The sequence below is a fragment of the Gekko japonicus genome, unplaced genomic scaffold, assembly GCF_001447785.1.
Source record: "Gekko japonicus isolate JY-2015 unplaced genomic scaffold, Gekko_japonicus_V1.1 scaffold2404, whole genome shotgun sequence".
NCBI classification, from domain to species: Eukaryota; Metazoa; Chordata; class Lepidosauria; order Squamata; family Gekkonidae; genus Gekko; species Gekko japonicus.
The window spans coordinates 152,197-166,299 of NW_015172620.1; the positions used below are offsets into that span (position 1 = coordinate 152,197).

Below are 14,103 nucleotides of genomic sequence, written 5' to 3' on the forward strand. Positions count from 1 at the left end.
CCAGGTTCTAAGAGATGCTGCAGTATTTGGGGACGCTTCCTTGACTACATAAAAACAGAACAAAACAGCAAAGATGATAGAAGTGTGCATTTTTATTTATTTATTTACATCATTTGGTACGTTTCTCCCCAGCGGGGGACCCGAAGTGGCTACATCGTTTTCTGCTGTCCTCCATTTTCTCTTCACAACAACCCTGTGAGGTACATTAGGCTGAGCGTGTGAGACTGGTTCAAGGTTACCCAGCAAACGTCCATTGCAGAGTGGGTGGGGTGGGTGGGTTCAAACCCGAATCTCCCAGATCCTGGTCCGACACTCTGACACCACACTGGCTCTCATTTCATCTCAGTAACTGGTTATAATTTTAATTTTTTTAAATTTGCATTGTAAACCACTTTGAGAACCCATCTAGCAGAAAAAGCAGTATATAAAAACATAAAATCCATTAAAAAACAATTTAAAAAAATGACATATAAATATATGACCATCCACATTTGGTACTTGTCTGGCAAGCAACCCGAGTAAATAGGAGAGGCCTTGTTACTTTCTCACAGCATCCTCCACTGAAGCATGTTTAGAGGGAAGGAGGTTAAGGGCACTCCTCTTTGCAGATCATAATATTTTCTGCACATGTTTGTGCCCTGTCAATAGTGTGTTGGTGGTAAATATACAATCAACCTGTATTCTCTAAAGAGCTCAGGGTAGGGTCATGGGGAGGATCCCATTGTATCCTCACCCAGTTACCTAGTAAAGCTGAGAAAACCTTAAGAAAAGAACTGAAAAAAGAACAGCACCTGGAATTGCCCCCAGAGTCCACATAACTCAAGCAACACAGCCAAGTTAGGTGTTAGATGAGAACCCTCCCCTTCTCTAATCTGACCTGAGGGAACATTCCTGTCTCATCCACAATACGCAAACTGGGGGATCGTTCTTTCTGGTGTGTGTATGTGGGTAGAATGCAAAAAAAGGAGAGCATTGTGTAATTTTTTGTCTAAAAAGGACATGGGCAGGATATATGGGTTCCTACGGTATTATACTGTTGGCTGGAACTAAAATAATTTACGCTGAGAATTTGTTTAATCCAGTGTCACTGGTAATGGTGGAACAAGTAACAGTAATACATTCATTTAGGTAACTCCTCCACTGGCTCTTGGCACTCAGATAATGACATGATAAGAAAACAGGTTTCTTCTGTAATATCCTCCTTAAAGGGTGAGAACAATGAAAATGAACTGCAAGGGCTTCATCAGTAGACAAGGGTGTTAATGTGTAACGGATCATACATAAAACGGGTAATCCAATTTTAACATCTTGGTATACTATAGCAGCAAAACAACATGGTTATAATCGAGCCTGTCACAGCAATTTCCAAAGAAGCAGAAATTAATGCTGTTTATCTGACGTTCTATGATTCTATGACATGCCGTAAGCTGATCTCTTAAATACTGGTTTCAGCAGGGAAGCTGAGAAAGTACGAATGTGTAAAATGGTAAATCAAGGAGCTGAAATGGCACAAGGGATACAGACTGTGTGAAGTAAGTATTCTGCTAACAAAATATTTGCAATTTGGGGTAGGAGGCCTCACCCATCTGCTCCTGCCTCAGCAGTACTGGCTCCTTCCTCACTAACAGCGGCCACAGGACCCTTCTTTCCTTTCTTCTCAGTGTTTTAAAATTCCGTTTTGCAGTCTGGTGTCCCACCTCCACCCCACTTCCCAAAAGCTTCTTTTTATGTGCCCACTTTCTTTAGAGGAGGAGGAGGAGAAGAAGAAGAGGAGATTGGATTTATACCCCGCCCTTCACTACCCAAAGGTGTCTCAGAGCGGCTTACAAACTCCTTTCCCTCCCCCTCCCCACAACAGACACCCTGTAAGGTAGTGGGGCTGAGAGAGCTCTGACAGACTTCTCTTTTTTCCAAGAACAGCTCTTATCAGAACTACGGCTTGCCCAAGATCATCCAGCCAGCTGCAAGTGGAGGAGTGGGGAACCAAACCCGGTTCTCCCACATTAGAGTCCGCGCACTTAACCACTACACCAAACTGGCTCTCTGCTTTAGTGTTTAAAGTTTCATGGATGGATTTTTGAATTTTGCCTATCAGCTTGTCACTTGGTGGGACTCTGGAGGATCAACCTATAGTAGAGTGCACTGGCAGTGTGAGATCCACGGTGGTGCAGTGTTTAGAGTGTCATACCCAGGTTCATATCCCCATTTTGCCATGAAACCATGTCATGGGTGCTTACTGGGTGACCTTGGGCCAGTCACTCTCTCTTACAGGGTTGTTACGAGGATACAATGGAGGAGAGGAGAATGGTATACGCCGCTCTGGGTTCCCACTAGGAAGAAAGGCAAGGTATAAATGAGCAAGTAAATAGGACCCACTCTGATTTTTTGCAGCCCTTGCCCTTCACTGAGTCAAATGGAGCTTTTATCCTGGCAGATGCCCTTCCTGGTTAAAAAGGAGAAGACTTTCTCAGAAACCTCTGAATCAATACAAAGGTCACAGAGGGGCTGATGCTATATCTTCTCATTTCAGAAGGTACCTGCATTCCCCACTGTTATTTGGTGATGTTGCAGGTCGAGGTCAACACCATCGCTGCTGAACAGGAGAACGTCTAAACTTTTCAGCAGCTTGGCTTGAGAAAGTTTGTCTCCATAGGCAGCAGAAACTGGCCATCAGTAATCAAAACTGGAGAGGCTACATCATGCTAAACTGCCTTTAATGAATACATTTTTTAAAAAAACCCTTCCTTATATTGTCACACTCTTGGTTCAAATAGCTCAGTGTTGTCTAATATCACTGCCAGTATGTAGCTCTTCAAGGTCTCAGCCAGAGGTGTGGAACTGCAGCTACGTAAGAGCCTTTCCCATTGGGAAAAGCGAGCTTTGAAGATGAATGAGTTGCACTGAGCCAAGACATGCCATTGGTCTGTGAAGCCTGTAAAAAAAAAAAGGATGTCTATATATAGCCAGAGAGGGTTCTGGCAAACCCATGCACAACTCAGAATGTAGAAACAGACACACAAAAACCTGTCTTCGTGTGACAAGCAAATGACCTACAAGAAACTGCTTTAATGTACAGTTTTATTATGGGAAGCGGCCTCATTGCTCAAGTAAATTCTGAGGAAAGGCACTGTTACGGTAATCAGCTGGCTCAGCTCTCTGCAGATATGCCCTATTAGTCAGACACGGCATTCCACTATTTATACTCTCTCTGATAGCGTTCTTGCTTAGCTGAAACTCATAGTATTAACAACCTTTGGTGACTTCCTAGTGTGCTCCCACCCTATGAGATTCAATATAATTTACCTGGATAATCTGAGCGGCCAGTTCAGGTGTGCCGTGCTTCAGGTCATGCCCATTGATTGCCAACACCTTGTCGTTGCTGCAGAGTCGGCCGTCTTGAGCAGCCAAGCCACCTTCCAAGAGATCGAGGACAAAAACTCCCGGCTCGTCCGTTCTCCGCACCAGCTTAATACCAAGCTGTTCATTGGAGTCGCGTTTATGCAGAGTCACGTGAAAACTCTCCTCACGCTGAGGAGGGCCATCACTGTGGTTGTGAGTCCGGCTTCCAAACCGCCTCTCCCGGAGGACGGTGAGGTGAAGCACGGTGCAAGGCTGGGAGAGGATGGCCCTGGCGTGGTTGTGGGAGACGTTACTGATGTCAAAGTTGTTGACCTGGAAGAATTACAGAAACACGTTCGCATACACTGCTCCTCAAAATACACCTCGCGGGGATGGTCCAAATTTTTCATAAACATTTTGGACGTTGCTACTTCTGAAAACTAAAAGGCCAACAATCAACTTTGGGCTCTATCTGCACAGTTTCTGTAACATTCTTGAAACAGCTGAGCCCTAACAACTGCATATACTTGGTCACTTGGGGAGGCTTATAATTTTAGGGGTATTATGCAGTGCTCGGGAGCTGCGGTGGCTCAAGTGGTTAAGACGCTGAACTGCAGGCTGTGGAAGGTCGGTAGTTCAGCAGTTCGAGACCCGAGTGTGCCACATGACGGAGTGAGCTCCCGTCTCTAGTTCCAGCTCCTGCCAACCTAGCAGTTCGAAAGCAAGACATTGCAAGTAGATAAATAGGTACCACTTCGGTGGGAAGGTAACAGCGTTCTGTGCGCCTTGGCGTTTAGTCATGCCGGCCACATGACCACGGAAACGTCTTCGGACAGCGCTGGCTCTTTGGCTTTGAAACGGAGATGAGCACCGCAACCCTAGAGTCGGATTCGACTGGCTTTCGAGCAAGGGAACCTTTACCTTTACCTATGCAGTGCTCACAATGCCGGACATTGGATTGCCGGTGTCAGTGTGTGATCCAAGAGGTGTGAATCTGCAGCCTCTGCCAACCCTGTAAGTGATCCTTCTGCCATGTCCCTTTATCAGCATTCTCAAAACTGCTGCTGCTCCAGGTGGCCCTCCAGTTACCACATATGCAAGCAAACGATCACAAGAAGCCTCCGAAGTTCCTTCGCTGGATTCCTCTGTCATACAAATGCCCCCCTCCTATCATTCACACACGGACTCCAGAACACTTAGTTTTTGTCTAGAAGGGTATCTCTAAGTTCATAAGTAGGAAGTCACAGCTTTTTCAAACCCAGGCTACCATCTGTTGTTTTGGAGGGGAGGGGGCTTCCTGGAAAAAGTAAGGTAAAAAATATAAAGTGGTTTGTCTAGGGGGGAAGAAGCTACATAAATGAACTGCAGTGATGCTTGCGCCTGTACTAGGTAAACTGTGTAAACATCTTATCCAAAATAACCTCTCAGGGCACTGAAGAAGGCCTGTCAAGCTACAGGCAACAAAAACATTTCCCATTACTCACAAAAGAAAGAAAGAACCACTCTGCTTTTATTTCCCAATTAAAAGAAGGATGCAGCAGAAAAGAAATATTTCTAGAAGGCAAAACCCCAAGAGTCACATAAATCATTGGTATCAGTATGGAAATAGCAAATCCTACTTTGCCTGAATAATGATGTTTTCCAACTAGAACCTCCTAAGATAAAAATCACCTCGAATTTCAACTAACTGCCAGGAAACACCCGTTATCTGATATAGCTCTGCACAGTCCAGACAAATGCAGGTCGAGAAGAATATAAAATTAGACACATGCCTGCAGTATTTGATCCCCGGCAAGGAGCCTTCCATCTCTGGCGATAATTCCATCGCGATAAACCTCTTGAATAACAATGTTGATCAAAGGTGTTTCATTGCCACCCACTATGCTAATTCCCAGCTCGATATAAGGATTGGACCGATGAATTTCAATGGTGGTGATTTCGCCTTCCGGCAAGCTTGGCGGCTGATGGGTTGCTGCCCAATTTGAAGAAACAAACAAAAACATGCACCTAAATATATTTGCAACAGAGCAAATTATTTCACAAACCAACGAGAGCAACACCTGACATATCACAATGCAAGTAAATTAAACCAGACTTGTCCAGCTTTTGAACTGCCAATAATTATAATAATTACCATACGGCAGTGTGTGTTGTATAACCAGGAGATCCTAAGATCGTCTGGCAGCCAGAAGTTCTAGCTCTTTTAGCGTTATGCACCACTAGGTGGCGAGCTAAACTGGTTTTTAAGGCAAGAGACCTTTCAGAGGTGATTTGCCATTGCTTTCCTCTGTGTCAAGCCCCAGATATTCCTGCTTAGCTTCTGAGATCTAATGAGATCAGGCTATCCTGAACTGCTGAATCAAATGCAGCCCAACTAGTGTTGGCTACGTACTTGCTATTGGGACTGGCAGGGCCTTAATGACCCCTTCTGTATTTGCAGTCCCATGGAGGCAACAAAAATAGGAGGCATATTGAGCCCCTTGGCAGGCTACTATTCCAACATACAAAGCTGCCAAGTCAGACCACTGGTCTATCTAGCTGAGAGGAGGAAGCAGAGTTTTACTCTCCTATCCTGCAGGTTCCCATTTGTTAAAACTATTTATTGATTTCGTTCATTTATACCCTGCCTTCTACCCCGACAGGGACTGAAAGTGGCTTGCATTGTTCTCTGTTCTCCTTCATTTTATCCTCACAACAACCTCGCGAGGTAGGTTAGGCTGAGAGTGTGTGACTGGCCCAAGGTCACCCAGCAAACCTCCATGTTGGAGTGGTGACTGTAATCACTATACCACGCTAGCTCTAGAACATCGCCCCCAATATTCTTTAGATATGGACACATGTATAAACAAATAAGGTTCCTTTCTCCCTCTCATCACTTTTAGTGTGATCCACAGACAAGTTAAAAGAACATTGATGGGATTAGTAAAATTACTCTGGAAGCCAGGTGGAGAGCCACTGTCCTCTCATCCGTTTGGAAGCATTCACTTAGAAGCTTTGTTTTTAAAAAGCAAATTGCTGTTGCGTAAACACAGGCAGGCAAAATGGAAGGAAAGCAGGCAATTCATGAATGGCGAGACACGTTCCGCATTAGGAACTGAAAGCGGAAAGGCCCCCTTCGGTTCCAATAAGGCTTCCCTTCCTCTGTAAAATTCCAGGTGCTGGAAATGTCACTGCTGGGTCACCCCATTACTCAGTGATTCCTTTTGTAGGAACAGGATAACAGCCCATAGGTGGGAGTCCTGTTGACGGAGGGCATAAGTGGAGAACATAATCTTCACAAACAGCTCGGAAAGGAGGAGGAATGCCTTTCCTCAGATAGTTTTTGCCCCCGTGGACTTATATTAAACATAAAGAACTTTTAAAAAACCAAGTTTCTGCCTGTTTAATCAAGGTGCCTTTTTAATTGATCTAAATATTTTAAGCTACTGAGCTGATTGATTTACTAAATGCTGCAGCCTTGGAGTAGTTTTTGAGAAAATGCATTACTGCAATATGGCTAAGGAGCAGTCAGTGGCCAGGACGCATGGCTGGGTGGCAGAGCATCTGGTTTGCATGCAGAAGGTTCCAGGTTCAATCCCCAGCACCTCCAGTTAAAAGAATCAGGTAGTAGGTGATGTGAGAGATCTTTGCCTGAGATTGAGGATCTGGAAGATCCAGCTCTGAATCCTTACCTCTGCCATAGAAGCTTGCTGGGTGACCTTGGGCCAGTCACATACTCTCAGCCTAAACTACCGCACAGGGTAGCTGTGAGGAAATAATGGTGGTGAGGAGAATGAGGTAAACCGCTTTGGGTCCCCATTGGGGAGAAAGGTGGGGTATGAATACATAATAAACAAACTGCTGAGTTAAATCTCTTGAAAAGCCCTTGTAAGTTAGCACTTGGCTATGTCACCCACTAAGATAACTAAAAATGGTTTAGATCTGTGGTACTCATGCTGCAACCCACAGAGAGCGACATTTGAAGTTGCCATCAACCATAATAGCCGCATTGGTTTCCACCCCTGGGATGGAGCCTGCACCTCAAGGCAGCTCACAGCTTACCTGTTCCTCCGGTGGTAGCTGTTGCAACATGGGAACCACCTGCCAATTGCTAGCTCCACAAGGCAATGTCTTTGCCCATTTTCCTGAATTTCCATGGAGCATGTGCCATATTGGGTAACATCGCTCAGGAGAGCCATATGTAGCTCTCAAGCCACTGAGGGCATGGCTATCAGCCATGATAGCAGAATGGATCTTTCACATCCAGAGGCTGTGTATCTTTGAATATAAATATGGAAGTTTTGTGATGTGTCTTCAAATGCAGTGGGCCCTGGCCTGGAAACACTGCCCTCTAGAAGGAGGGGATTTCTAGAGAGAGGCTGGGTGAATGGTTGTCTAGCAACAGGATGAGAGAGGGATGGGATGAACTCTAAGGGAGAACAGAAAGAGCTGAGGCATTTTTCTTCTGAGGGAGTGGAGAATTTTCTGAAGAAGAGCTTCCAGAGGAAAAAAGCCTATGGAGATGGAGACAGGCTGTTGGCATAAAAGTGGACATCTTCTGGCCTGGGCGTTTGATCCTGAGGGTTTGTGGGACTTCTGTTGTTATGTATGGAATGGAATGTATGTATGTAGTGAGCTTGAGTCTAATGCAAGGTATTGTAAACTGACCTATCAGAACAAGGGAAGTTCTGGAGGGAAGCAATATGATTGGTCTTTATGTACAAAATATGATTGGTTGTTATCTGACATATGGGCGTGGCTTGCCAAGCCCGGTCTGTTTAAAAAGGAGCCTGTTGCTCAGTTGTTTGTCTCGTTCTGGTTCTTCTGACTTCGTGTTCAATAAAGCTGTTATCACTGTTCACCTGCTGCCTCGAGTCTCGTATCTAACATGTTGTGACTGTGAAGAAAAGTAACTTCTCAGAGCTTGTGAAGAAGAGAGACCTCACCAAGTATACAATGTGACCTCTCTGCAGTTTCTGAGTCAGAGCCCAGAGACTGAAGAGACCTCCTTCTTTTTTTTCATCCTGACTTTGGACCAGTGTTCCCTCTAAGCTGAGTTAGTGTGAGCTAGCTCACAGTTTTTTCGCCTCCGGCTCACACATTCTTGTCTTAGCTCAGGAAGGATGGCTCCAGAGCAAACTAATTTATGCAGTAGCCAAATTGTTCGCTCACAACTTTAATTCCAGTAGCTCGCAAAGTAGAATTTTTGCTCACAAGACTCCACAGCTTAGAGGGAACATTGCTTTGGACTGCTCAATATAATTTATTATTCTCAGTGTTTTGTTTAAAACTCCCAGGTCTGATCCCATTTGTTTCACCACCTTTAACTAAACGCTATGTTGTCTAAAGATGTTCAGGATTTGAATGTGACCGCTAACCTGACCCTTCTAAGGCTAAAAGGGTTACATATAAATACTATAAATAAATAAATTAACTGAATGTGAGATGCTGGGGACAAACGACTATAAAAGGCATGCCCTGCCTGTGAGCTTCCAAAGGAATTTGGCCGGCCGCTGCAGGAGGACACAGTGATGGGCAAGATAGGCCCTTGGTCCAATCCATCAAGGCTCTTCTTATATTCAGTTGAGTTCAAGCAATTTACAGCAAGTGCTGACTGGAGGATGGATGCAAACCCTTGAGAAACTGCAGCATGAAGGGTAAAGTGAAAAGCAAATGCAGAGGAAGAGCTGCAATCGCTCTAGACTATGCAAACAAGTCTAAGCATAATTAGATGGACATATTCAAGCTACTGCAGGAAAAGGCACTTCCCCACATTGCCTATATATCAATCAGGGTAGTTGGAGGATCTGCAACATGCTTCAGGCGTTCACGGGGGATTCATAAAGTACGGTCAAAATGTGAGTGGAAATCAGTTGTCTTGCAGGGTTCACAATCAGTTTAAAAACTGGGTAACTGCACATCCAAACGAGCGTTGTAGTAATTCGTTTTATCATTTTATTCATATACACACGAAGGACAGTTTTAACTGATTAGTCAATTAAAATGGATACAACAAATCAATGGTGATTCCTTTTAATAGCCCTAACTAGTTCACAAGATTGTATGAGTTAATGAGATGAGGGTTTTTAATTTTTAAAAAATAACTTAGGAAAATTGCTTTCGCGGAAGAGAAAAATCCTAACCTGAGACTTCCTAAAATTTAGGTTTGGATAGAGGCAGAGCAAACCGAATGTCAAAAGAGAAACAGAACATACTGTCAGCCCCTGTGTTCTCCTCAAAGGCAGGGTTGTCAAGGCCAGACTCATCTGTCCACACAGGAACAGTTGCTGATGTAAAGCTCTGCTCCGCTGGCGCCGTGCCTGTCCCAGCATGCTCTGCATCAGGAGACTGAGAACCTGGCCGATCTATCATACCGCTCTCGCTCTCACTCTCCGTGTCTGCCTGCAATTTGCTATTTTTTCTCCTCTCCAAGGCAGCTCTTCGATGGGAAGCCCCGGAACACCTAGAAAGGAAATACTACAGTGCCTTCACAAAATATCAGGAACATCACAAAATGCTTGAACATCCCAGGAAAACAAAATCAATCTTTCTCCAGTAGAAGTATTTGGCATCCTTCTACAACACTGATTTCAGAGCAAACCAATCAATTCCACACACCAATTCCAAATGGATATCTTTGTTTAACACTCACACCTGGTTCTGTTTGTTTGTTTCAATGAGTATTAACAAGTCACCAGTGAAATACCTTTTCCCCCTCCCTGCTAAAATTTGTCCACCTTGAATTTATTTAAGCTTGGAAAAGCATGACAACCAAAAAATCCACCTTTGTCACATAATAACCAGTGACTGAGAGACTAATTTGCTTGGCATGGACCAAGACTGAATCCTGCTTGATCACTGTATTTTGCCTGCTGCCTTTTGAACTATGTGCTTCCAACACCCTGCTTTCCCCCTTTGTCATTGGTGCATCCCAAAGCAAACTACCCTTATAATCCAGTCCAGCTTAAATTTTTGAAAGGCTTCTTGGATGTGGGCACATGGAAAGAATTGGAATTTTAACATTCCCAAGTCCTTTGCACTACATGCGTACACTGAATTCTGAGTTCAAAGATTAGCTACATGTTAGAGATAACAACCTGAAATGGGAAGAGGAGGAAAACTGCTGAGTGAACTATATTAAACCAGGGAACTACCTTTTCTGTGAACTGTGCTGCCCACACAATGACCCTGCACTCTTTATACTCCAATACATCCACTCCTGCAATTTCCTCTTCAAACTTTGGCCTGTTCGGTCCCTCTGACCACCACTGGCTGATTCACTCTGACATCACAGAGCAATCAACCACACGCTTAACTAGGGCTTGGGTCATTAATAAACAACTTTTGTTTAAAAGTACTGCATCATTACTAATACACTGAACGTCTGTTCCTCCATTCTTCCATTACAGAATTCAAGAAGCATTAAATAGAGTTTCCAGGAAGTCTCTCATCTAGGCACTCACCAAATCCTGACCTACTTAACTTCAGCAACTTGCTTTCCAATCCAATGGCATTATAGAATAAGGAGGAAGAAAAATAAAAGAGATTAGGGGTCAACTGTGATGAATCAGTCTGTGACATTTTCACATACAAGTTTTAATAAATGAGAAACCCAAAGGAAATTAAACCTATGCATACAAAAAGCCAGCCTTGACCTGGATGGTACAGGCTAGCCCAACCTCGTCAGAACTCAGAAGCTGAGCAGGGTTGGCCCTGGTTAGTACGTGGATGGGAGACCACCAAGGAAGTTCTCAGTTGCTATGCAGAGGCAAGCAATAGCAAACCACCTCTGCTTGTCTCTTGCCTGGAAAACCCCATAGGGTTGCCGTAAGTCAGCTGCGACTTGACAGCACTTTCCACCACCATACAAAGAGTGACCCACAATGAAGATCTGATGTCGCATGGCAGATACCGCACCTTGAATTTTGCACGTGGAGCCAAACACAAGATTCCTACTCATATCTGTCCAATATGAAGATGAGTGAGAGATCAACTTGCTGGCAGCGCCTGGATGTGCCTGGCTGATCCCATGCATTTATCCCCCAAATGTGGCATTGAGAGCCAGCATGGTGTAGTGGTTAAGAGTGGCGGACTCTAATCTGGAGAACCAGGTTTGAATCCCCACTTCTCCACATGGAGCCTGCTGGGTGACCTGGGGCCACTCACAGTTCTCTCAGAATTCTCCCAGCTTCATCTACCTCACAAGGTGTCTGTTGTGGGGAGAGGAAGGGAAAGGAATTGTAAGCCACTTTGAGACTCAAGGGTATAAACACTAATTCTTCTGCTTCTTTGTACGCACATGCAGGAGCATAAGATAGAACAATGGGCTGCACTGCTTCAGGCTTTAGGTGAAGGATCACGGTTTGGAATCCTCCCCTAAAAATTCCCAGAGCAGGGAGCCAGAGCATCAAGCAAAGAGAAGAGACAGATCCTCTCTCCTTACTTGTGGTAGTTTTCTATTTAGGGAGAGGATTTTAACAAAAAAAATGCAAAGGAACATCCCAAACTGGAACACACCAACGGCAGTTTGAAGTAGTACAGTCCGTTCTGCCATCTGATTCCCACCCCGTTTTTCTGCATGCATGAACCAGGCCTTTATTCCATGAAGCAGAATCCCTTAGAGAACATCCTGTCATCCGCTAACCTGATATCTGCTCTTTTGTAATCGTGTGTCTGTGTGTCCGACCCCAGAACACTTAAGGAGGATCAAACAAAAGGTAGCAAGGTTCAAATAAGTAATGTTGGACCTGTGTTCACTAAATGACTTTGGCGGAGTACATTTCCATTAGTGCTGCAACTATTTAAATATTAACAACGTTTCTCAATACCATATACCAAAGAATTAAAGTCCACCTGAGACTTGTGGAAGTTGGTTACAGAGGAGCCGGAAGGGCTTCCAAGGGTCCATGGCTCTCAAGGGAATCTACTGAACCTGAAAATCTGATAAATCAAGGGGATGCTAATGAAGCAACAGGGTAATATCGGGGTGGGGTTAGTGACCAGGAAATAATGACATTTTGTGCCTTATTCTAATCTTCTTGTTAGCTCGCCCACAGATTTGACACACGCTCCAAAGTTGCCTGTGGGGTTACACTGACATTTCATTCTGCTTTTATGCTTAAACGAAGCAGATTATTCTGTCAACGGAAGCCAACCAGGCTGAGTCAGACCATTTCAATGCTAAGGCTAGCCAAGTCTATTCCAGGGCGGTGTGGTCTGGAATAATAGAGGACTGGCTGGCCTCGGACCTGGGAGGTGGATTTCAACCTTGAACTCAAACCTGGATACACTTGGATGAACATGTGCAACCCACCGTGTTTTTCCAGCATCCATTTGCACATCTATAAAACAATACCTCTCATAGTTTCACTGAGCATGAATACAATAAGGTGTCCAAAGCACTTCATGTACATACATACTGTCAAGTCACAATTGACTTATGGTGACCCCAGCACGGGGCTTTCAAGGCAAGTGGGAAGCAGAGGTGGTTTGCCATTGCCTTCCTCTGCAGAGTCTTCTCATCAAGGTACTGACCCTGCTTAGTTTCCAAGATATGATGAGATTGGGAGGTATAATGCCGCCTCCTCTCCCCCAAAGCACACTGAAAATGGTATTGTAATGATAACAATGGTACCGTGGATCTTCATTAAGACATTCAACCCTGTCTTGCACAGAGGGATGCAGACAGTACAAATTTACTCAACTAATGAGCCTGACATCCCTGCAATCACACAAGGCTTCTTGGCAATAACTCTATGAAGCACAGTTGCCGGGAAACAGTTACTCTTGCCCCTACAAGTAGGGCACCTATTGGACAGGGACTTTTGACCTTATTGCCAGATGTAGAACTGGCCTTTGCTCCTGTCTTCTTATGCCATTTTGAGATCACACTGGGGGTTTTTTGGTAATAGAAGTACTTATAAAAACATAGAAGGATTGTACCATCTTTGAATTTTTAAAAATAGCCTACTGATATACATATGAAGCTGCCTTATCCTAAGTCAGACCATTAGTCTATCAAGATCATTGTTGTCTATTCAGACTGGCAGCAGGTCTCCATGGTCTCTGGTAGATGTCTTTCAAATCAACTACTCCCTGATACTTCTTTTTAATGGGAGATGCAGGGAATTGAACATGGGACCTTCTGCTTGCCAAGCAGATGCTCTGCCACTGGGCCAGGCGCTTCGTTTCCCATGTAAAGGGCTCTCAGCAAAGTTTCAGACCTGATCAGCCAATGACCCAAACATGCTACAAAAAAGAAGAAAAAAACGCTTCCATTGAAAGAAAAAGGTCACAATCAAGAAGGGGGGAAAAGCAAATTTACGTCATGGTGAATTCTGTGGACTTAACAGTCTGTGCAAGTTCTATGTGTTTCAATGTGACCTTTGCATGCATCACTGTCTCTATATTGCATCCGAAGAATTGAATTTCTGTACTGAGTATTTTATGTTACTACTGTGAAACGCAAAGGGTGAGAGTACCTCCTCTGCCTGCTAAGGCAAGACCTGAGGAAGATGGAAGGAAGTAAAACAACCAGCAAGAAAAGAGAGGAGGTGCACACTCACTCAACCCTCCCCAACCCCCCCAAATAGCCCTCCTTTCTCTTATGCTATCTTTTATTGAGACAATGAGACATAATGATTTGGGGCTACATGAACAAAACTGCTCCCCACCCATGCACTCGAGTCAATAAATGACTCCTGCTTTCACGCAGATCATAAATTGCCATTAAATCCAAACCACCAAATATCAGGCTAGATCCCACAGATCTGTACACATCAGGAA

General features: G+C 44.3%; 1 protein-coding gene across 1 annotated transcript in view; it reads right to left on the reverse strand.

Moving 5' to 3' along the window:
* LNX2 (ligand of numb-protein X 2) overlaps positions 1-14,103 on the reverse strand; it is a 101,083-nt gene that overhangs the window by 9,995 nt on the left and 76,985 nt on the right. Inside the window, exons 3-5 of the mRNA XM_015421669.1 lie at positions 9,534-9,781; positions 5,112-5,311; positions 3,304-3,672 (exon numbers count right to left, since the gene is read on the reverse strand). Of these exons, the coding sequence (XP_015277155.1) occupies positions 3,304-3,672; positions 5,112-5,311; positions 9,534-9,781 (817 nt within the window). The remainder of the gene's footprint in view (positions 1-3,303; positions 3,673-5,111; positions 5,312-9,533; positions 9,782-14,103) is intronic.